At 39.6% G+C, this 24486-nt stretch overlaps 1 protein-coding gene across 1 annotated transcript in view; it reads left to right on the forward strand.

The window, feature by feature from the left end:
* The first annotated feature begins 2231 nt into the window (after positions 1–2231).
* The window catches only part of ano1a (anoctamin 1, calcium activated chloride channel a), a 42781-nt gene continuing 20526 nt past the window's right edge, over positions 2232–24486 (forward strand). The window contains 11 exon segments of the mRNA XM_084541959.1: positions 2232–2713; positions 7888–8039; positions 13933–14193; positions 14195–14215; positions 14218–14265; positions 17063–17161; positions 17921–18072; positions 20540–20594; positions 20947–20998; positions 22164–22219; positions 22397–22438. Coding sequence (XP_084398085.1) covers positions 2653–2713; positions 7888–8039; positions 13933–14193; positions 14195–14215; positions 14218–14265; positions 17063–17161; positions 17921–18072; positions 20540–20594; positions 20947–20998; positions 22164–22219; positions 22397–22438 — 999 coding nt within the window. The 5' untranslated portion in view covers positions 2232–2652.

A 24486-nucleotide genomic window follows, 5' to 3' on the forward strand; every position in this document is an offset into this window, starting at 1 on the left:
CTCAATCCATGTGAGAATGTGCTGTCAATCAACCCGCCAGTCAAACGCGGCGTCACACAGTGCAACATCTTACAAGGTGCATACCGTCCTTGCTCCTTTTATGGTGCAATCCCTTTGAGCTTCTGGTCTTTAAGGAGTCCCGTACTCTACCTGAGCTTAACCAGCCAATGACCTACCGTTCTCCCGGTGCCTGTGTGTGTGGGAGGAGAGTCTACCTGAGACGAGGAGCATTTCCTCCTCCACCCTATTCCAGCACAGGTGAATGGGAAGTGTCAAGGGGGCTCACCAATAAAGGAGTTTTCTTTCTGCAAAACGATTCTCTTTAATTCCGGAGACAAGGTAAATGGCATTTTATTGTCCTCCGCTCGGTTGTTCTTTTAACAAGCCCTCTATTTACTCGTCTGACATTAAGCTTTTCAGTTTACAGATTGCAGCTGCGTTTTTCTCCTTTGCATGAATACGACGTCTCAGGTTTCAATGACTTCGTTGCACTAGGCTAATAGTCCCACTCACAGTTGGCTCCTCTAGTAGTTTTGTCAAAAATGAGGAGTGTAGGAGATAATTCAATATTTATTAGGCGCGTTGTTTGAGAGAGAAGGTTCCCCGTGTGTTGGAGCGAACAGCCTATTGGTTGATGCATATTATTAATATTATTATTATTATTATTATTATTATTAAGTAGGTTATAATCCCCCGTGCCCCTATATATATACATATATCTTCCCCCGTGAGGTCCGGTTCTCATCTAACCAGTCCTCAGTGACTGCAGGCGCCCTGCAATGTAACAAATAACTGTGCAGATAAAGAGGAGGGATCCAGTTACTGAGGAAAACGTTTACTTTTGGCCATTGTTTTTGTTGTTGTTTTGAGGCACAGGGGAAGATGAATGCAGGTGCTTAGGGCATGTTGTGGCTTGGGGATGTCTTCCATTCAAACTCCTCAGTGAAGTAGTTTATTGGGGCTCAATCGGACAAACTGACCCTCAAGTGTTTGTGTCAATTCAAGACAGCGTACTTCAGGAGATGCTACTGCGCACTGTGATCACGCTGTGAGACCACTACATCAGTCACCTCGCGCCTACGGGAAGACCCCAGCACGAGTAGGCGGCACCAGCTGGCGCAGTGATGCTGGAGCAGGAGAGCGATGTTGCGTTCGCGTTTCATAGGAAATAGCAACGCCTACAAGTCACAGCGTTAAAGCGACTGGAAGTGTGTTTCTCCTGACCTCATTTTAATGTTCTGCTTTTCATATTTTGTCATGACAACCACTGTTTAGTGAATATATCCGTACACAAAGTAGCCCCCATCGGGCATATTACATCCTTGAATAGATGCAAATGAGGTAGGCTACACCGAGCCACTACTTAGCTCTAGATCTTGGGCGTTCATCAACATCCGTTCTTGTCTGTACTTGTGTTCTTGTGAAACATCTTCAGTGCCCATGTACTGATCCCATTCAAAACACAGCTGATCAAGTACAGTAAATAGCAGGATTGTGTGTTATCCAGAGCAGAAATATGCTGCTGTTTCAATTATAGAATGGCCTTAGGCCTACTCTGTTCTCCCTTCTGACTTCAGAGTCAAACTCATGTCAAGTCTTAACCAAGTAGGCCAGTCTGAAGTTCTGTCACCCATTAACGATTTCTCCATTGGTGCAATGGGTTAACATTGCAGGCTATTTCCAGAATCCTCAAACACACACCATGATTAAAACAAAATCACCAAATTCACCATTGTTTCGTGAAACACAAGAAATAATACATAAATAAATAAAATATAGAGGAAATATTAAGCTATTAGTAACACTTGGTAATGGCAGGTGAGGACTTCTCAAACCAGTAGTCTACATGTTAAACAACCTGAATGTTTATCTCTTTGACTGGAGTTGAGATACACAAACAAGACGTAAGATATGTTTAAGTCGTTTCATACAGACTGCAGACCAAAGCATGTGGGCAGACTAAAGACCACACATCAATCTTAAATAGCGTGTCCGACCAAAAGCTCTGATTAGGCAAGCTTCTGCTCCTCACTTTGATTGTTATTTAAAAATAAAACCAAAAAAATAAATAAATCTTTTACTAAGGTGTTGTTTTTAGTTACTATAATTAACATTTCAGTCTCAAACTCTGCAAGGAATAACTAGCTGAATGTTCAGACCAATAGTCTTAAAACCGAGATTAAACGTGGACAAATGTGCGGAGCCCACGTGTCCGTGTTTTCCTGTTGGATTTGAACGCAGCATATTTTTTGCCCGTTATGGCACGATTTTTGCAGAGCTTCCCCGCGAGTTATCGCTCTGTTGTGCGTGAGTGGACCATCTCCTGGAAACAGAGGACGTCCTCACTCACACATGGAGGAGATGCGTTTTAGTAGTCTCTCCCTGACAGATAATGTCATATAGGCATGATTCATGACACCTCCATCATCTAATTCAGACTAATAGGAGACTCTTGGTGAGCGCAGCCGCTTCTGTTGGACGCATTATTTGTTTTGAAGTAATTCTCTCAGGGCACCGTTTGCCAGTGGTCTATAATTCGCCGAGCGTCTCCATGCAACAGCGCGACTGGACTGGATGCGGCCGCAGAGAGAGGCGGCTTTGTCGATTTAGTTAGTCTCTCTGTAGGAAACCTGAGCGCCTTCGTTAACCCTAATGGAGCGGCACGATGAGCCGGCCGAGGGCTTCAATCACCATGATTGCGCAGAGGAGCTCGGTAAGACAATTCTTTCCACATTTTCCATGGAATGACGGGACGTGTTAGTGGCAGTGCTGCTGTGGATGACTTAGTATCAAGTAAAATAAAATAAAAATACCTCTGCCTCTGGCTGATTTAGTTAAATTGTGGTTCTTATTATGAGGCACATGTGCGCACGGATACAGTAGCGCACGTAAAATCCCCCACGCCAGCGCTGCTCCTGTTCACGTAGCTTTTAGTTCGTGTGCATTTGACTGTCATGGTTACTACCTCCTTCTCCTGGAATGTTTGAATAATTTTCTCATACTAATAACCCATGTTGCTCTGCCACATGTTGCATCCAAAGCGTGCCTTGACAAGTGTAGTTCAGATGCTTTATATATAGACCTATAACTTCTTGACTGATATGGAGTCGATTTCCTTCAGCCTCAGATCATTTTTATTATTCTCAGATGCTTTCAGTCAGTAGCGGCTCCTGCCACATTCCTCAGGGAGGCAATGCAGGCAATGTTGGGCAACGTTTAAATGGTGCATGTGGTTACCCACTTGATGGGTAAATTAATAACAGGCTAACTAAACATTGTCACATTGCAATAGTTGGCTTTTGCCGGTCAATTTGCACATCGGTGCCTCAAGTAAAGACTATTGCTGTCATTCATCAGTTGAGGACCTCTGGATGTAAAAGCAACTACTGCTAGTATTCATAAAAATAATAGGACACCTCACAGTCAGATTCAGTACACCACATCATTTTCATTTTAGGCGCAGCAAATCTAATTTAAAGAGCAGTGAGTGACACTGGTTGGTCGCTGTTTGGTAATGTGCAATGAATTGAAACATTTACAATTCAACCCTTGAACTTACAGTATTGTACAAGGTGCAATCACAAAAGTCACTATTTCAATTTTATTACTCGCTCTCTCTCTTTCAGAGCAATGACGTGTTACCCTCTCAGTGAGGTTTGGCCTGTTCCTGAATAAGTTTCTTTTTCATGACAAACATGGTTCGTGCATTCAGACATTCCTGACACACTGCGTTTCACAGGAATGTCTTGATCGCTAACTGACTGTGATAAACAGAGTACATGTGATAAAAGCATGTCAGAGCAGGCACTCCTGGAACTCATTCAAATGGCAATGTAGTGTCTTCTGTCTAAGAGAGCCATCTGGGCCGTTCGCAACCATATTAAAATTGTCCCAAAGGGGGCAGACCAGCAAGGCGGTCTAAAACACTGACCATCACTAACTGCTAGTTGAACCCTGTGGTTAAATGTGGTAAAAAATAAAAATAAATATCCTCCCTCTGGTGAAGCATCTCATGGAAAAACCACCCATGCTTAAAGTGCGTTAACTTATTTTCTGGGCACCAGAATAGAGGATCAGCTTGTCAAGCTGCCATGGTGAATGTGCCCCGCCCAGGTTCCCCCAACCCTAACCCAACTTCTGAGGAAAATGTCTGGGTTTTCAGCTACTGAGTGTTGTACTATGTCCACCAGCTAATATCTCCCCTGTCTTGGTGCAGTGGGTAGCGTGCAGTGTTTTTTTTGTTTGTTTGTTTTTTTTTGCCTCTGCTGTTGAAAGTAGCCACCACCTATATGGTGAAATTGTGGACTTCACAACCAAAGCTCCATAGGGATGAGAGAAACTATGCTCTAGTCCTTACACAATCATTTGATTCCTGTAAATGTTAACACAGAATAACCACTTATATGTATTTTAGCTCAGAAGTGATTCTACGTGTAGTAGACTCTGATAGTTATTGTAACATTTGTCCACATTAAAGGCCCATGTGCTTCCATTGGCTAACTGGTTTGGCACTCTATTCCATCTTTGCCAACGAAGAGCCATCACATTAAGATGTATTTCTCATGAATATGGGATCAGCTGGAATTGATTACCACAGAGTGGTGAAAAACCCACAGTGACATCAGTTCACATTGCTGTAATGGGCTGTTCAGTGTAAACCACCCCTCTGTGGTCCTGGTGCATGGCAACGTGTGTTTCACACTTCATGTCTTCTTCTTGTCAGTGGAATATTTTAGCAGCTTTAGAAATCCCTGTCATTACCGTGTATACTTTGTACCAGTTCTGACAGCAAGAATCAAGTGTTCTTTGCTAATTGTACAGAATCAAATTGCTCAGTCCAGGGAGGAATGCTCATGGTCTATATTCCGAAATTGTACCTTGAAAGTGGACTGTCAGGACTGTCATTGCACAATTTGAAACCAATATACAAGGTAACATTCATGTCTTCCTTATCTGCCATCGCGCCACCTCTGTTACTCTGCTCTTTGTCAGCCCTTTACCTCTGTTTTTCATCTCTCCTAATGTCCGTGCTCAGATATAGTATACTGTTTTAATATAGGCCAACAACAGACCAAGTGTGAAATACTGACTGAAATGCAGCAAACTAAGACTGCACGTAAACTCCAGATTTGATAACTGTGACATTGTTGACAAAATCACCCTACCTACAATTTAAAGACAGCAACTGCTGTGCGATTTTTGAAAAAACAGTTGTTATGTTGTTAAGCTAGCAAGCCATTTGTGCTCCAGGGCATCCTGTCTATTTATTAGTCATTACATCTGTTTGCTTTTGTTTCAATGTCTGTGCTCACACATTCTTTACATTAAACTGGTAGTTTTGTCCCAGTGAAGCTGTTCTTGTTCACATTTCTAATTATTATTTTTTTTTGTCAGGCAATCTGTCAGGCAATAAACAGTCATAACTTCTGCTGGATATTGTGTTTCCTCACTTTTCTTCCCAAGACACATCTAATTGCTATTTGTAGCTACTGTGATCTAACGCTGTCTAGTGAAGCTTTAAACAGCACAGGTGTGGTAGTGTGTTTAAACTGTTTTTTATTTTTTTTTTTTTGCATTTTAACCACTTAACAAAGTTGCTTGTACTCTATACTTTATAGCATTACCACACTGTATGGTTTAGGCTGATAATCTGTGGTTTCAGTCCATTTCAGGACGCATTTTGGAACAGGAGATACACCAATCAGGCATAAGATTATGACCTAATATTGTGTAGGTCTCCCTTGTGCCTCCAAAACAGTTGTGACTCATCAGAGAATGGACATGGGCCTTCTGAGGGTGTCCTGTGGTGTCTGGTAACACGATGTTGTTAGTGGGGGCCTTTGGGTCCTATGGGTTGAGGGGAGGGGCCTCTGTGGATCATCCCACAGATACTTGATCAGTTTGGGATCTAGTGAATTTGGAAGCCAGGTCAACACCTTGTGCTGTTCTTCATGTTTTTTTAGTTGTTCCACAGAGTTGCACAGAGTTGTTCCTTCTGTATGTGTGTGTCTGTGTCAGGCTGCATCCTGCTGGGAATGGCTGCTGCCATCATTAAATCAATTAAAAATGTCTTTGAGCTTCACTAATCAATATTTTATATTAACAGTAATACTGAGGCCACTCTTAGAACTTCACCAACCTCAAATCCGGCAACTGTGGTGATAACCACTGATATTGCTTCAGAGTTGGTTGGTGAACAGAGTGGAGCAATTAAGAAACTACTTCATAATTAGTGGAGACAATGTATTAGGGAGTAAACATATGGACTGACAGACAGATCTAAATGACAAGGATGAATCTTTTATTCACATCCCCCTATTTTTAGGGGCTCAAATAACACAGAAGTACACAAATGAATCTGATCACATATGAAATGCTCTGTTGAGAATCCTTTGCAGGCAATAACTGCCAGACGTCTGGAGCATGTGCGTAGGTTTCTTGACTTGTGGTTATTTTTCCAGTCATTTACTGCAGCTATCTTCAGATGTTGGTTCAGAGTACCTGCTTGCTTGCTTGCAGCGAAAAATTGCACTTCTTCAACACTTAAACAAATCCTGGATTGCTTTCATTATATATCCATTGTCCATCTGTGCTGCAAAGCACCATTCAAGCAACATTGCTGTGTTTGTCTAAACCTGATCAGAATGTGTCAGGTTCTATATAGGCTGCAAATGTTTGACTTCCAGTGGCACTGGGACATTAGTGGTAGATATGTATTATATACCATAGAGTACATATGTATTAGGGCTGCAGTTATTTTTCAAATCATTAATATATTGATTATTAGTTGGCATTAGCAAGTTACTTATTAATTAGTTTTTGTTTTGTTTTTTAGTGTGGCACAATGGGCATACGAAGACCTGTGCTCTGTGTTTTTTGGATGGATAAACTGTTGTTCTCTATAAATAATTCCAATGCACTATATCACGGATAAACCGAACATTTTTTTTAAATTTATTATTATTTGGACAGGTTAAATAAATATGTTCGCTATATATGTGCTTGGGTGTATTTTTCAGAGCCAGACTAGCTATTTTCCAGTCTCTGTGCTAAGCTAAACTAACCACAACCTGTCTCAGATGAATGATCCTGAATCCGGTGCACATATCCATGATGTTATTGAAGCAATAAGTTATTTCTACACTCATGCAACACTGCATTAACTGCAGCAGGGGTTGTCCTCAAAGCGATACCTGTCTCTTTGATTGTCACCACATACTTGATCATTGAGAATATCAAATGGTATTGACCTTTGTAAACTGTTAAAACCAAATCATTTCAGCTGTATTCCCTGCTTCCTCTTGAGCCTTCATTAATGAACAATATCTAGTAGTTGTATGTGTTGGAAAATAATATCTGCTTTGGGATTCGATGGGGCTATTAGGCTCTGTTCTTCTCGCTCAGATACTTACGTGTGTTGAGCTTATTACTTTGTCTTGACTGATAAATGTCCTCTCTGGTCTGAACTTCATTACAACAAGACAATCTTCTCCCTCAGGAGAATAAGCTACTGACTATTAGTTGCTTGATTACAGTTATGAAATGGAACACATCATGTGACATCTGGACTGAACATAGCCATATTATTTTCAGTACATTAGATACTAGCGTAGGTACAGCTCATAATAAACAACGTAGTCGAGTGAAGAAGGGATCTCCTTTAAGATTTCCATTACGTCTACTGTTAATGGTCACAAAAAACTGAGGATTATTATACTGTAAAAGAACAACAATCAGCCTGTGTATGTGGTGTAGCAGTTTGAACCAATGACAGCACATCAGTTCCGCTTTGAAAGACTATCTGGGTTGGTTTTGTGAAGTACCCTATTGGGATAAAGGTCTTTTGTAAGCCAAATATCAACTCCATCTCTCGTGTTCCTCTTATAGGTCCTCCTCCCTTCTGCTCGTGTGAGCATTCAGGCGGCCCACAGCAGGAAGAGCTCGCAATAATGAGGAGGATTGACAACTACCTGCCAGTCCCTGGTGAGGAGAAGAACCTGGATGTGGACTTCATCGGCACCAAAGGCAACGAGTCCATAGTAAGATACCAGATCTATGTTGTAATTCCATTGCTGCTCAATTCTAGTTTGTGGCGTAGGACAGATTTTCAATCAAACTAAATGGATGAAGGAAATGTAGGGAGAGAAATGAGGGAGGCCACAGACCACTTTACTCTGTGGTCAGACTGTAATTCCTCTTAACACTGGTGTGGTTGGGTTTATGACTACTGTAGAGCAGTGACTGAAGTGACTAGTTCGATTGTTCATCAAAGCAACATATTTTTTATATATAAAAACATACGTATAATAAACAGGGCCGAGGGGCTGCAGCATAATATACTTTGTTTATTCAGATTTGTACTAAAATTTGGGGCAGCATCCATGTTTGCCTGGGACATTAGGTAATATCGAGCACATGACTGTCAAGGCGTAACAGACAGAATATGATGACTGTGGTGCCCAGAACTTGTTATCTAAAAGAAATGATGACCTGTTGAAAAGTAATTACTTTACATATATATATTTGTCTCACCAAAATACTATAGATTACAGTTTTAACTAAACATATTAAGATGATCATGTTTCAGTCATGTCGCTTCTTTGTGCTTTTTGCCACATTTTGAGTTGAAGACATTTTCATCAGTTGAAGACTGAATCATTGTGAGGGAGCAATCTCACTTTCTACTTAAACTAGACTTGTATCCATCACAAAAATAGTTGAGCATTAATTCTTAAGGTTTTATCAGTATTGGATGATTTGCTTGTACTTTAAATTGACAGTAGCCTTTTGTTTAGCAGCACAAAAGACTAAAGAAGCGGAAATATAAATAGAATCTGTAGAGAGAGTCAGGAAGTTATGCATAAGAGAGGGAAGAACATGCATATATCTGTGGAGCAGACACAGCAAACTAATAGCTTCTGTATGCCGAGCAAAGGCCCAGCAACCTACAGGGTCCATGGGAGGGAAAAGGAGACAGATTATAGGAATAAGTCTGAGAAAAGCATGCGTGGTAAGTGTTATGGCTACAGACGTTTCTTAATCCACCCATATGAACATGAGAAACTCAACATTAGCCATGACCGTCAAGCTTTAAGACTTCAAAAGCAGTTAACTGCCAAGTCTAAACACTGCATTTGGAGGTGGTATAACTAAAAACATTATCAAAGGGAATGACGTCTCCTAAAAACAGCACTGATATATCTAACGCGATGGTGCTCAATCATGGCCATATATACAATCAGCAATTTTGCCTAGATTGGCACCAGCCACCCACTGAAAACTTTATGTCAAAGACACAGATATGATCATGCCAAGGTGCTAGAAGTGAAGGTGTTGCATGTCCTCCAAGCAGTATCAATAAATAATTTACAGTAGGCATTATAAATAGCTACCATCAGACATAACTGAGCTTGTTAGAGGCAAATTGATAAAAGTATTTGAAAATCTAAATTCAGGTTATTTTCTTATCTGAAGTCCTAGTTAGAAATGTATTAGGGTTATGTTACACTGATTTACAAGAACCTTGCCCAAGGTCTTTTTCAACTATTTTTTGGACAGTCATCACTGGAGCTAGAGAGAGAGAGAGAGAGAGAGAGAGAGAGACAGCTGAAATGTTGCCCCCACCACAAGGAAAAACAAATTTTTAACAGGACGAAACCTTGAGCAGAACCCAGCTCATACGGAGGGACCCATCTGCTGAGTACGGAGACAGAAAGAGAAGAGAGAAAATGGGAGGAGGTGAAGAGAGCAGCAGAAGCAGCAAGAGGCAATCATACATGCATCTTGATAAAACGGATCATATAAACATGAGCACGTGATTCTAGGTGATGCATGGGGATCGATCGTAGGGAAATTAAACTGACAACAGTAATTCTATTGCACGTGAGTTGGCTGGAGTAATGTACAAATATATGAGGTATTGCAAGCAAGAGAAGTATGCACGTTGGGGCAGTATGAGCTCTTTAAGATGGGATGGGGCTTGGCCATTAAGAGTCTTGTATGTAAAATAAAGGATTTTACATTGTTGGTCCTTAGGATGCAAATGCATATTTGGTTTTGAGTTTAGAAGAAGAAAGTTACAAGTTACTCAGGGTTTTGTTTTTTGCCTTCTTTCTGCAGAAATGAAATTCCCACAAAGAATTCCAAAACCAACATATGTCTCTGTAATGAAATTAAATAAAGAGGAGTCGTGGTGAGGTCTTTACTTCGGTGTATAGCTCAGTCAGAAACCTGATACAGGGCACTGATACAGTAGTTCAAGTCTATAAAGAAAATCAAATTAGCTGTCCTCAATCAGAGGAATGCACTGACTGACAGGAATATGTGCTTACCACCAGATGCTTTGTACAGTCACTGTGTCTATTCAATTATTTAAGTCCATTTTAGGTGAGAGGTTACTTGTTTCATAAGCTGTTCTGGTGTCTCTCTGACAAGAAGTTGTCCTGCTGTATTGGGAAGTGTCCATTCATGATCAGACGATACATACAGGAGTATTATGAACAGAGCCCTCTGTTGAGTTGTGTATACCAGTACCTCCCTATTAGCCAACCTGAAGAACAGTTTAACAGTTAAAAGGCTACATTAGCTTTAAACCAGGTAGACAATAACATGGTCTTTTTCATAGTATTAACTGTCCAGCACTGACGTTCCATCAGGAGAAATAAATCAGTTTCAAAAGTGTTAAAGTCTTAGAGTTAAAGTCTAGTTGTGTAGTGGGTTCTAGGGACATAATTCACCATAGCCAGAACTTTGGCTTTCATTCTACAAACTGTTATGTGTTATCCCCGTCTGTGTTGGTCTCTTTATGGGTTTAGGGTTTTTGTTGGTGTAAGCCAGCAGGCTAGTGTTGCTGTTGTAATAATGATGTTTTCAATCACTTGCTACTCTGGGACATTAACAGAGAGAAATTGCCCCTCTCTGCTTGCCTGAAATTTCTACACTGGTCACTTGACATTTGTCTGTAGGATGTGTCTGGGGATAGAGCTTCATGAAAATAATAACTGACATAGTTAGTTCTCTCAGTCTGCTTGAGTTCAGGGACTCTTTAACCGTAGTTTCATTCAGAAGGAGATGCAGTTTGCATTATGAGATATCACCAAGAATTATACAAGATATTATTACTAGTGGGCGGCACAGTGGTGTGGTGGTTAATACTGATGCCTCACAGCACTGGGGCCTTTCTGTGTGGAGTTTGCATGTTCTCCCTCTGTCTGCGTGGGTTCTCTCCGGTTACACCAGCTTCCTCCCACCGCCCAGAGACATGCTCATTAGGTTAATTGGTGATTCTATACTGGCCATAGGTGTGCATGTGAGTGTGAATGGTTGTTTGACCCTTCACAGGTCAAGCCGTTACAGAAGATGAATGAATGAATTAATTATTACTAGCAGCCTGCTGCTGGCAACCTTTTGGCATGTCTGCTGCAGCCAGGGTTGAGAGCCACCTCAAAGCTCCTCATCTGCTCACATCTGTTAACAGCTGAAAAAAAAAATGGAACTGATCATGCTTTTTAGATGCTTTTTAAGGAGAAATCTGTTTGAGCAACTTAGCAAGCATAGTCAGGTTTGTGCCGCCCACTTCAAAGTCCCTGCAGGAGTTCCTGGGCATGATAAACTTTTACCTGCTGTTTTTATAGTCTATACAATAACACAGATTCTCTGCGTGAAAGATCTGGTTTTCACTGTGTGTGTACTGTATGTATATACTGAAAAGGAGAAATCAATTTCCTTGTGGCTGGGCGAGAAAACAGTTCATACTGTGAGCAATACATACACCACCACATCCTGATATGCCCTCTGAGGAGGGATCTCTGACCTTTCCATCTATGACTACTTCCTGTTGGGAGAGAGCTGAACATAGATGTGTTAAGTGTTTGTCTTTGTGTGTGTGTGTGTGTGTGTGTGGGTGTGTGTGTGTGTGTGTGTGAATGTGAGTCTGTCTATGGTATGCAGACACATTCATGCAACCACAGAGTTAATGACTGTTACATTGACAATGAACTCTCTAATCTGTGTGTAGTACCATGTAATGGTCTGTTTATCAGCATGTAAACATCAGTGTGGGATATCAACTCAAATTCCTATACAGTAGTGGTGTCTCCACACCCCCATATCCCTCTCATCGTTATGTACGGCAAAATTGGTCGCCCATCTCACTGGTACTGGGTAGATGCTAGTTTTAATATTTAACATAATAATTCTTCATTAGTGGGATACTTAATTAATACTTGATTCGTGTGTATATTTTACATACACATTTAATATATATATATTAATATTTTACATATTAATACTAATCTTTATTAATTCATGTATTGTCTGTAACCGCTTTCATCCTGCTGCAGGTTGCCAGTCTATCACAGTGCTAACCCCTTTTTTTCCCCAAAATGATATTTTTACTGAAATCCCAAAGCTCACTATGACATTCAGTATACCATCCACATGAGCAACACATTGTAAAAAGTTTTCACAGTTGGAAACAATAGACAAAGAGTAAGAAGTCAGTATCACTTCTCCTTCCTGTTCCAAAAAGAATCTTCCTTTTCTCCATGAAGTCAACAACTGACTCATTAAAACCCCTAGGTCTGGTGTCCTCTTTGCTGTGTAAGTGTGTGGTGTTGTGATATCAGGGTCTAAAGAACTCTTCAATTTAAATAAATCATTCCACTACAAGGAAGATCCTGTACAAGTAGCATATATGTCAAACTGGAATTTATCCAGAACTGGCTGTCTGAGTAAATTTAGACCAAAAGCAGATTGCTTGATGAAAAAAAAAGTCACTATGAACTTCAAAATTACATTCCAACTGGCATCAAAATGTACGCATTCACAATAAGAAAGAGGTTTCACAAATTTAATCAGCATTCTAGACATACCAGGAAAAAGAAAACATTACAACAAAACTGCAGCTTGCCGGTGACATAAACAGCAGGCAAGTTTGTAACAGTAGACATGTTTGCTGCGGACAAGTGGCAAAAACAGGTTTTCAGGTGTATAATACCCTAGACCGGAACTGTAAGCACGGTGAAGGAATGTTATTGTTCAGGGCTGCCTTGCTGATCAATGGACTAGACAGCTTGCAGTCACTGATTCGTCTATGACTTCTGCATCATATTAACAACTACCTGAGGGTAATGATAGGATTGGTGTGAATGTAGAAGCTGAAAATTTCATGAAGCGTAGCAATATTTCTCTAGAAAGTGAATATAAATGTCAACATTTGAAAATGGATAAATGTGACCAATTCCTGTGAATTCACTTGCTCTATATTGGATATACTCATAATAAGGAACTGCATTAGTAACAAATGCATGAGCTAGTTTTCAGCATCACTTCACAATAAAATGCTTCTTGAAAGCTGTGATGTAAAAGTATTGTTCATCCTTAGGAAAGGGAAATAGGAGAGTGACTTTTTGGCAACACCACAGCATATTCTTAATTCTGACACATTTTTCTTTTGGACCATTCTGGACCATTTTTTGTCTTTTCCTGGCCGAATTATGTTAAAATGCTCACGTTTTAAACACTTATTACTGCCCTAAGCTGCTAAATCTCTCTAAATCTTTTCATAAATTTTCCACTTGATTCATTCATCACCCTGGTACTCATGCCTAACATCTTGCTGCTGGTTGAAAAGACCAATAACAACGTGTTGTGTACATCAAATCGATTAGCGCTACATTTTATTGATTGCTATCTGCTGGTGCCCCACAGCTCATTATTAAAAGGGGTATGTGAACATGCACATATTACTTTCAGCTCCTTACTTGCTAATGGGCTGGCTGCATGAGATCACAAGATGACTATTAGGAGCAGGTCGTGACTGTTGCAGCGTTATTCCTGTTTAACTAATGTCCCTATTTTAATGATGTAAGAACTATTTCTAAACATATTGTAATCTATGATCTCTCATCTCCTCTCTTTCTCTCTCTCTAGCCAATGAAGACTCTTAATGGCTCGTCACTAGGCCCATACTTCTCTGATGGGCGGCGGCGTGTGGACTATGTGCTGGCATACAGCATCCAAAAGCCCAGCAGCGACCGACGGCAGTCATCCAAATTTGGCGAGAATAACTTCATACGACGGCTTCGCCGCAGCATGAGCATGAGAAGCAGCAGGGCTCCGCTGCAGCCAAAGGAAGACCCAGAAATCGCTGCCCAGGAGGCAGGCGAAATGGACTATCATGAGGATGACAAGGCGCTTCAAGCGGGAGGAGTTTGAGAGGAAAACCTGTTGGAGACGGGGCTGGAGCTGGAAAAGGATGAAGAGGTGAGAAGGGATGCGGGGTGCAACAACCTTTGTCTTTTCACAGCTGACCTCTTTTGCAAAGGTCACATTATTTCAAAGCAGTGTCATATGTGCATTCTTAGACTGCTTGGCTCAAAGTACAGTTTGTTACTGTCACAAGGGACATTTCTTGACTAACCAGTTAAGCTAATCCAAGGTTCATGCAAAAAATTATAGAATACATTGCCTTCAGTTAAAGAAAAAATGAAAATAGACAATGAAACCATTAAGTAAAAAAATAAGTAAAAAAAATATTAAACACTAAGTGTAGACGTAGCCAAGTTCAAGTTGAGATCAATTCAGACCAGTTCAGTCTCTCAACTGTGCCATTATTAATTAATTCACCCAGTTTTTTCACTTCTTCTGAAGTGGCAGAGTGATTACTACAGGAACCAGTTCCTATTTACTGAGGTAATCTGGCAACTGGTCAATGTCAGAGCAAGAAATGTTTTGGTTGGTATCAGCTCATTTAGCAGAGAGCTGAGTGACATTGCCCTGTATGCTGATAGCATAGAACTGACTTCAAGACAAGATAAAAAACAAACAAGAAAAATTAGAATGTCGGATGACACTATAAACTGGACCAAGCCAACCATGCTACTACTCTTCCTTCCACATCACACCTGGCAACATTTAAATATCTGGGTATCAATATTTACTGAGCTTTTCCAGCTTTTAATTCCTACAGTTAAAATAAAAAGTCTACCGCCAATTAATCTGTTCTTAATGCTTCAAGAACATCCAAAGACAAAGGATTTACATTACCAGATTCATTAACTTGAAAACTTTGCTGGAAAAACCAAGGAAAACCAGAATCCCGCCTGGCAATACCAAAAGAGATCCAATCAAAATTGCTAAATATACAGGAGTAATCAACATGAAACATGAAAAAACAAATTGTGCAAATTAGCACATCCAATAAGTTTGAATCATTTTCACTGTGCATTATAAAGTATCTAATCCTATGATTTACCACTGTTACTAATATTCCTTGAAAACTATTTGTGTGTTATGTCATTATCAGTCTTTGTAACACACACATCGTGTCATGTTTTCATTTTGATAACATGAAAAAACAGAATGAACTATGGATGAATGGAAGTTGTTTATCTGATGCTATGATGAGCTAGTTGTTTTTTTTACTATTAATCCTCATCTTTGACTGACTCCAGAGCTTTACTTTGACGGTTATAGAGTGTTTATTTTCTATCTGTTCTTGTCTAAACATGGATGCTCGCCGAGACGATATTCCTCGTAGCTCATTGTGTCTCTGCTGTGTAGTGCTACGTGAGTGTGGCCCCGTGGTTACAAGGTGATTAATCTCTTCACACAGTGAATCATCCATTGATTGACCGAATTGACTGATCATATTACTGATGTTAGGCAGCTAGATTCTTAATATGTTTTGGAAAAAACATTTATTAACTCAGTGTGACAAATGGAAACATCAGATGTTACTGTGAATTACTTGGAAATATATGGACTTGAAGTTTAGGCGTGGGTGGTACATGATGTCCTACCTCATGTATGAAAAATAATGGATATGCTGTGGCAGTCTCAAAAATTTCAGCTACTTCTGTCATTCTGTCAGCATGTTAAAACAACTTCTTTTTTAGGGAATATTGTCACCCATCTGTAATTTTAATAAATAAATATTGCCATACTTTCAGCAGTGGGCCTCAGGCACTTGTTGTGTTGCCTCAACTTGCAACAGATAGAAAGATGCATTCATTTAAATAAATATCTTCTTCTTCTTCTTCTTCTTCTTCTTCTTCTTCTTCTGTAACCGCTTGTCCTGTGAAGTGCCTAAATAAAAATCGTAGAGATTTTATTTTCCTTAGCTAAGTCCTCTATTTTTTTGGCCAAGTCTTTGTCTTGTTTCCTTATCAGCACTTGGGATGTTTTATCACAAATAGCAGGAAGATGGATTACTTGGATGAGAATGTGAATTATTTTAGGGTTACATTTTTTATGCGTAACCAAAACAATTTTTTTAAGAAATATTTCATTTCATGTAACAGCAACCCAGACTAATTACATAACAAAGAGCTTAAAGCAGTTGGCTTTCTGCACAAATACAGAACATATAACAAATAAAGAGACGTACATTTACAACCATTACACCATTATACAGCAGAAACTATCTACAGTCAATCATGCCATTTTTGTATGTTCTTAAGAATTATTCTTTGAAAAGCCATAAATAATGATGTCCAAATAAAAACCCATAGTCAAGTTTTGTTTTCCCACTGGCGGCAAATTGACCCCATTGCCATATTCCTATTAAAAATATATATATATTTTTCAATTTAAGCAACTTTCTTTTCATTTCAGTTCAATTGCTTATAATCAGCAGACAGAACAAACATTTGTCTTGAAAACATGATATACAGTAAGCCACCTCGTTTCACTTTGATGTGTGCTGATGTATTTCTGTATCCAGACGGAACATTGTGCAGAGCTGAAAGGTGCTGAGAAAGTGGCAATGCTTTATGTAACATCAGTGGATTTACAGACAGAGATCTCATATGCAGGAATACACTTGTGCTGAAGTGCTTGTGCTGGAGTGGATGCTGAGGGTTATCCTGTGACTCCACCAGACAGAAAATATTCATAACAGAAAAGTAGCATTTCAGCACTACCTAGCTTGAAGATTAGCTCCCATAAATGTTGGTAATAGATGTGGTTCATAAACTTTAGGATGTCATAATCTGCTTCGTGCTCATGTATGTTCATAAGTAATACTTTTAAAATATGGAAACACTGATTTGTATTTCAGAGTAAAATTCCTGGTATTGGCTTCCTGAAGATCCACGCTCCTTGGAACATTTTGTGTCGAGAGGCTGAGTTCATGAAGCTCAAGATGCCGACAAAGAAGGTATTCCAGTCACCTGTAAACTGTCCATTTGCCAAATGTATATTTGTTGCATGTTTGTTCTTCCGAAGCTGAGTGAAATGAAGTGCTGAAAGGGGTGAAATGTGTGAAGGTGAATGTTGCCTCTTGCGCTGTCCTTTGCGTTCATGTAGTGTCAGAATGGGGCTATTGTGTGTTGACAGCTCTGACAACCCTTGTAATTACAATTTGATAACTCCAAAATAAAAAAGCATTGTACGGGAAGATCCATCAAACATTTGTCAAGATCAACAGTGCATTAAATGTTTTGAAGGTTGTTTTTCTTTTTCCTCACAAATATCAAGTCTGATCATCCGTCAAAATTAAGATTTTCCAAAGTTTCACAACAGTTTGATAACCTAGAAAACAAAATGCAAGGTACACGAATCCAGCAAAAGTGTCACTTCCACTCCACTGTATGTACATATCTCTGTGTGTATCATTTGTTTATCACTATGTGTCTCTTATTCTAGGTATTGTAAACCTGCAGTCTGCTTTTAAAGCATTGTCACACCCCTCTTATCTAACATACTCTTGCTATAAAATACTAAAACAGAAGGGAATCATCCCCACCCCCTTTATCCAAACCCTCTTCGACTGAATAAGTGAATCGGGTTGTTTGGAAAAACAGACAAATTACCTCTGCTCTCTGATCTATACACATTTGTTATGTAAGAACAATTTTACATTTTTGCTCTTAAAAATCGCCTATTTAAAGTGACAGTTCTCGTGTCTCCTCTGCAGGTTTATGAGGTGAAACAAGGCAGCAATGTGGTGGAGAAGATAAGAATGTTCATTCACAAAGTTACAGGTCCCCTCCACCCGAAAGTTGATGCCAACCGACCACAAAGTGTCAAACCTCTCTCTCATCCATTCTCCAGAGAGAAGCAGCATCTGTGAGTAAAGTTTCCTCTCACTCTCTGTTTTCAATTGCGTTGAAAACATTGAAAAACGCTGAAAGTCGTTGAATGACGTTCAAATTGACTGTAATTCCGTCAAATGTGATGTGTTATACCTTTGCTTAGGATCTGCACATCAGTTTCTGTAATTCATTGATTATTACCATATTATTATTATTTCCCAGCTAATGTAAACTGTGTTTTAAATTACATAATACAGCAGCTTAAAATGAATCTTTGGATATTTAACGGAACAGTGCTAGAATGTATCAGGATCCCAGTTTTTTGTGCTGATGCTTCCCATCATATTGGTAGTGCATTCCACCACATGGCAGCCTCTACTCTCCTCATTGTTCAGTTGGAGGCGTGTTCACACAATGCAGCGTGACGGACAAGGAATCGTTTTTCCACTCTGCTGCTCCCTTCAACTCCACAGAGCTATCCTACGCCCTGGTTGGATCCAATCTACACTACCTACTCAGTAGAAAACACAAATAGCAGATAGACAGTTGTTGAGCAGCTGGTGAACAAATTGAAGCCTTCAGCAGCCAATTTCTGACAACTAACAATAGGGTTAAAAGATGGGTGAACATTGGATTTGAATTCATTGGTTGGCCAGAAACACAACTTGAAATGAATGGTAATGTTGCTCCCTATCTGCTGTGTAAAACGTTAAACAACTTTAAACTGTAAATATCAAAGAAAGAAACCTGGATTTAGTGGAGAACACACTTGAGTTGTGCTATACAGTGTGCCACCACAGAGATGTTCATTGGTTTAAAAGATCTCCCAGCAAGTGTATGGAGCTGTTTTACTATGGAGCAAAGCTAAAACATGATGCTCCTCAGGTCCAAATACCCGTCTGAATTACAAAAGACATCAACATCTCCTCATCAGCAATGGTAAAAGAAGAAACAATAGCAAAATAGTTCAGTTCAGTTAAATTTATTTTATTTAAATAGCATCAATAAGAACGCAAATTTTCTCAAGGCGCGTTAAAAAATCCAGTCTGTAACCCACAGAGCAAGCATGAAGGTGACGGTATTTCCTAGAGAATAACAACTGAATAAAGTCATGGCTTCACATATGTCTTTTGTTCATTCCCAACAAGAGAAATTCCTTTCAAAGGCAGCAAAGAAGAACGTCTTGCCATGTAGCGTGGGCGTGAGCAGCTATATTTACAGCGCTGACTAAGAGATCTCCCTCCACGTCTTATCCGTCACTTCATTTCAATAAATTCTCAAATAACCTGCAGACTTGCTGACATTAAGCCCAGTTGTGAATTACAGTATAGCGTAGTTTTCCAAAGTACATTAAGTCCATTTGGCTTAATCTAGTCCAGTCTAGTTTCTAGTTTTCTTGACTGATCTTTAATGACATTATGTCATGTCTGGGGACACACCTTAGCTTTTAAGGAGACTGAAGTGGATACAGGCAATAAGATGTGGGGCATCAGCATTCATTCATTCATTCATTCATCTTCTGTAACCACTTGTCCTGTGAAGGGTCGCGGGGGGCTGGAGCCTATCCCAGCTGTCATTTGGTGAGAGGCAGGGTACACCCTGGACAGAGACAGACAACCATTCACACTCACATGCACACCTATGGCCAATTTAGAATCACCAATGAACATAATGAGCATGTCTTTAGACAGTGGGAGGAAGCTGGAGTACCTGGAGAGAACCCACGCAGACACAGGGAGAACATGCAACCTCTACACGTGAGGCATCAGTGCTGGCATCAGCATGAAGACTGGAAAAAAACTATGGGATCCTGATACTCAGTGTGGCTAAGCAAGCACTGACATGCACACCCTTAAGTCAAATATCCAAAGATCAGTTTTAAGCTGCTGTATTTGTAATGAGTTGAGTTTAAGGGAGCAGCATCTGTTGTAGTCCAATGTGAATAAAGGGTTATGAATAACCTGATGCCTGCAACTGCAGGGTCAACCACAGTAGCTTAACATTAGCTGGTAAATAGTACAAAGTACTGGAAATTAAGAATTAAAATATAAAATAGAAGCACTGACAAGTGACATTGTCTCGGCTCAACGAGGTCTGTGTCAGGTGCTGGAGAGTTAGTGCAACAGAATGAGGACTTCACCCTCAAAACCCTCAAGGTCATGGGACTCGTTACATGTATGCTGTACTTGTGTATGAACATACATTATAACCACACAACATTTTGTGTTTTTACTTTTGACTTATTAGTGCAGGTTTTATGTGGAACATAAAAATCTTCAAATTGTTATAATTTCAATGCATCTGGCTTGGTTTTAAAGGTAGTGCAAACATCTGACATTTGTATTTCTGCATAACATCTAGTGGGGTGGTGTTTTAATTTGAGTTCACTGTGTATCAAGTGGACATTAGATCAGCTTTAGCTTTGTAGTTTGAAACTCTTAGCTGGTACATTTGGATTTCATTGTAACTGAAACTGGGTCTGTCTCGTTTTTTGTTGCCAGATTTGACCTGTCTGACAGGGATAGGTTCTTTGACACCAAGACCAGGAGCTCAATAGTAAGTATTTGTTTCAGCAGATGAATGGTTAGAAGGTGGATCCTGTATAAAATTCTCCCCTTCCACCTATGTTTTATTTATTTATTTTTTTTACATTATGTGCTCCTTGACATGCATGTGTCTCCAATAAGAGAGTGGCTGCCATCAAAAAATACATTCTGTGAATCTGTATGATGCTGACTGCGCTCCACCTGCAGTCTCTCTGAGCGCAGACATTTGAGCGCAGATGTTTGAGCTATCACACACATAAATGTTCAGCTCACCTTTCTCATCTACATGATACCCTCAGGTTTTTCAGACTGAAACTGCTTAGTTGCTGAAAGCGTAATGTGTGTGTGTTTTGTATTTCCAGGTCTACGAGGTACTGAAGAGGACAAGATGCACAAAAGCCAAATTCTCCATGGGTATGAAATCTGCCATATCACGAGGAATACATTAATATGTATTTAATCTAGGTCCCTATTTCTCTGGGAGGCCAGTATAATTATGACCACAGAGGGGTGCAGCATGTGTGATTGTCTCTGTCTATATATTTGCTATGCTATGTGACATATCCCCTAAAACAATGGATGCATATCCTAAAATTGTGACCACCTGAATTCCCCTTTGCTTGGTGGATAGTTAGATAGATACGTCTATCAAACTCTGACCCATGATCTCACAAAGCAGTATTTTGAAAGTGAAAACATTCCAGAAATAAAGTCCCATGAATTCATTCTGTATTCATTTTACACAGATCCGTATGGTGCCAGTAAAAGTCTACAGGGAACTCAGATAAGATAATCAACATAATCCTTTATTTATCCCACATCCATAGACTTCAGGGACAGATATACCGAAACATACAGTATGTTATATACTATATATTCATGCTATAATAAATCGTTTTAGAATATTCTGTATGAATGGCATATATTTATAATCTAATAATCTGGACGAATTTCTGGCACCACATTGTTGAGATGTTGCCTTTTCCCACGATCTTTGCAGTTATTTGGTGAATGCTGTGCTATCAAGTGTGAGTCCCAGAATAAGCTGGAATTATCCTTAAAGCATTGTCGCCCACTTAAGTGTATTTTTTGATCTGTGAAGTGAATATTATGAAACACATCAATTCTACTTTCTGCATTCATTGATTGAAAATGTTGCAACGTGTCACCTACTGTTGAAGTCATCATGGTTGACCTTGTGAGGCTGATGCTGATATTCTATTATACATAAAGGACTTAGCATGAAATTTATATTCTTAGAAAATCTGTGAGCTTGAGGGCTTGTGCATTGTGTAGGAGAAAAACAAGAAAAGAAAGACATTTCCTTAATTATCTCTGAGTTATCTTTACATTTATTTCCAAAATCCCAGCACAGATTGTGACTTGTTCCATTGTCTGACAGCTCAAACAGGAAAATAATGTATATGTCAATGAGATTTTGGAATTTGGCTGTTTTGATATATAGAGGACTGATTAAAACAAAAGTAAAGGACTAACACAAGGTGACACCTCTACGCGTCCCACGGCCATCACACCCTCAGTGTGTGTTGTGTTATTACATACTGAATATCTTTTGCAGGGATCACCAGTCTGCTTGCCAACGGTGTCTACATGTCTGCTTATCCTCTGCATGATGTGAGTATCGCCACGTCTATCTCTCCCCCGCTGGCCTGAGGCCATCTGACAAATGGATTTTTTCATATACCAACATAATTATTGTGTCTGATATGAAAATCACCACAGAATTGTATTCATAACGCGCATGATGAGCAGAGTGCATTTAAAAACTGTATGTGTTTGTGTGTGTTACAGGGAGACATTGAGGGAGTGAATGCAGAACCTAATGACAGGAAAGTAAGTAAACCCAGTCAACCAGTGAATATGCTGAAGGACGTGGTGCTATCCCAACACTTTGCCATGCATTTATAGTGGTCCATTCATCCCTGGGCCCACAGAAAGCACCAAGGGATCAAATCTAATTTAAAAATAAATAAATATATAAATAAAACTGCCAATACACACATTGGCAGGAAGACAGAGCAGCGAAATGGCGCCTTCTGATTGGTACATTACAGCCAGCCCACATTGGGTGTGACACATATGCTTTTGATTAAACTCTGAATTCTGCATTGATGGAGAGAGGGATTCTGGAGTCTCAAAGTAGACGAGTGGATGATGCTACAAGCAGTTGGGGTGGGTTTAACAGAGAGTGGATGGGACACTGTGTTGCCAATTTCCTGTTTACTTTTAGATCTATACCTGTCTGCCTAAACAGTCTGAAAGTGTTTGAAGGTAAGAATGGGATTTTTCTCATAACCAGGTCTTCTGTGGTCACAGAAATCCCCTCGATTCTTCACTAGGGTTGTGAGCTTTTCCATCCTATTTTCTGTCAATCTCCAGTTGCCTGTGATAGAAGAGGGAAGAGAAAGCTCCTATTCCTCCATCACTGTCTGACTCATCGCTTCTTTCCTCTTCTGCCTCCTCTGTGTAAAGTTGCTGCAACAGTAGCATCATTGATTGGAAGAGGCATGAGCTGCATGGCTGCATGCACACTTGGGGAATGCCAAATTTCACATTTATTTAGGCTTTTGTAAAAAAGGCTAAGGATTATTTGTATGAATGCGTTCTCATAGTCAGCATTAACTTTAACAGCTGCATTTTTGCCTTTTTCTTTTAGTAGTCTTGTCACCATTGGGTAATGGTGATAGGACCCTGAATTAGTTATACCATTAGAACTTAGTATAAAAAATGAAGTTTGACAAACAACCTCTACCACATTTTTATATTTTTGTACCTCTGTCTCCTTCTGCAAAATATTTGAAATAACAATGTAATTGGAAAGATAAGCTTGTAAGACTGAAGTCATCTCCTCCTCTGCTACCAGCCTCCATAATTATACAGTAGGCTGTGTGTCTCTAAGGCAACAGTCTAATAATCCCCCTCCTTCTCCTTAAGCTTCTGAAGAGCTTTAATTTGGTACTTCAAAGCATCGTACCCATAGGTATAGGAATAGTTTGCATCACCTGTGTCATTGTATATCCAAAAAACAAGTCTAGTTGCCCCTATGTTTTTTATACACAACATACATGTAAAACAATATGTTACATGTCAAAATATTATGTGCAATCTGGGAATGAAAGCATAGCTTAAAGTAGATTCATTTTCCTCTCAGGCTCAGAACGTCCTCTGGACCTTCATCTGTTCAGCTATCATTTCTCACTTTCAGGCTTGCTACTCAGAACGGAGGATGAGATTGTGTGTGAAAGCGTGGTGCTGTTTCACCCTGATTTATGTGGTATCTGCCTTATAATAGTAGGAACAGGGCATATACACAGTGCATTTGATCTGTTAGTCTAATAGCCTGCTACATAAGATAATACGATTAGATGTATAACATAAGATTATATATAATGGTGCACACCCAGCATTAACAACTATTTGTAATTTCCGTGACTGTGCAGTATATCAGTATAATAAATGGATGGATGGAACCTTTTCCCAAACTGAGAGATACAACTACTACTACTACTAATAATAATAATGGTCCAAATACCAGTTGGTCCATGGTCAGGGGATGCCACTTACCATTGGCTATACCGTTTGCTTGGATATCATTTATTATTACATCTAATAATATTATGTATTTCCCATCCCAAAAATGCAAGCTTGTATTTGTTAATAGGGTTACAACCACAAAATATATGCTTATTGTTATTTTCTGTACACATGATCTAGAGGCATGTATTAACCAAACTGATTGGTGCATGTGGGAATGTTCTTGTCATCATTTCCTGTAATGTTATATCTTTGCCAAATTGGAAATGTTGTGCCTCTGATTTACAAAATATAGCCAAAAGACAGTCAAAAACTGAAAAGGACCAAAGACAGTGCCCATAACTTAA

Source organism: Chelon labrosus (assembly GCF_963514085.1).
Source record: "Chelon labrosus genome assembly, chromosome: 3".
NCBI lineage: Eukaryota > Metazoa > Chordata > Actinopteri > Mugiliformes > Mugilidae > Chelon > Chelon labrosus.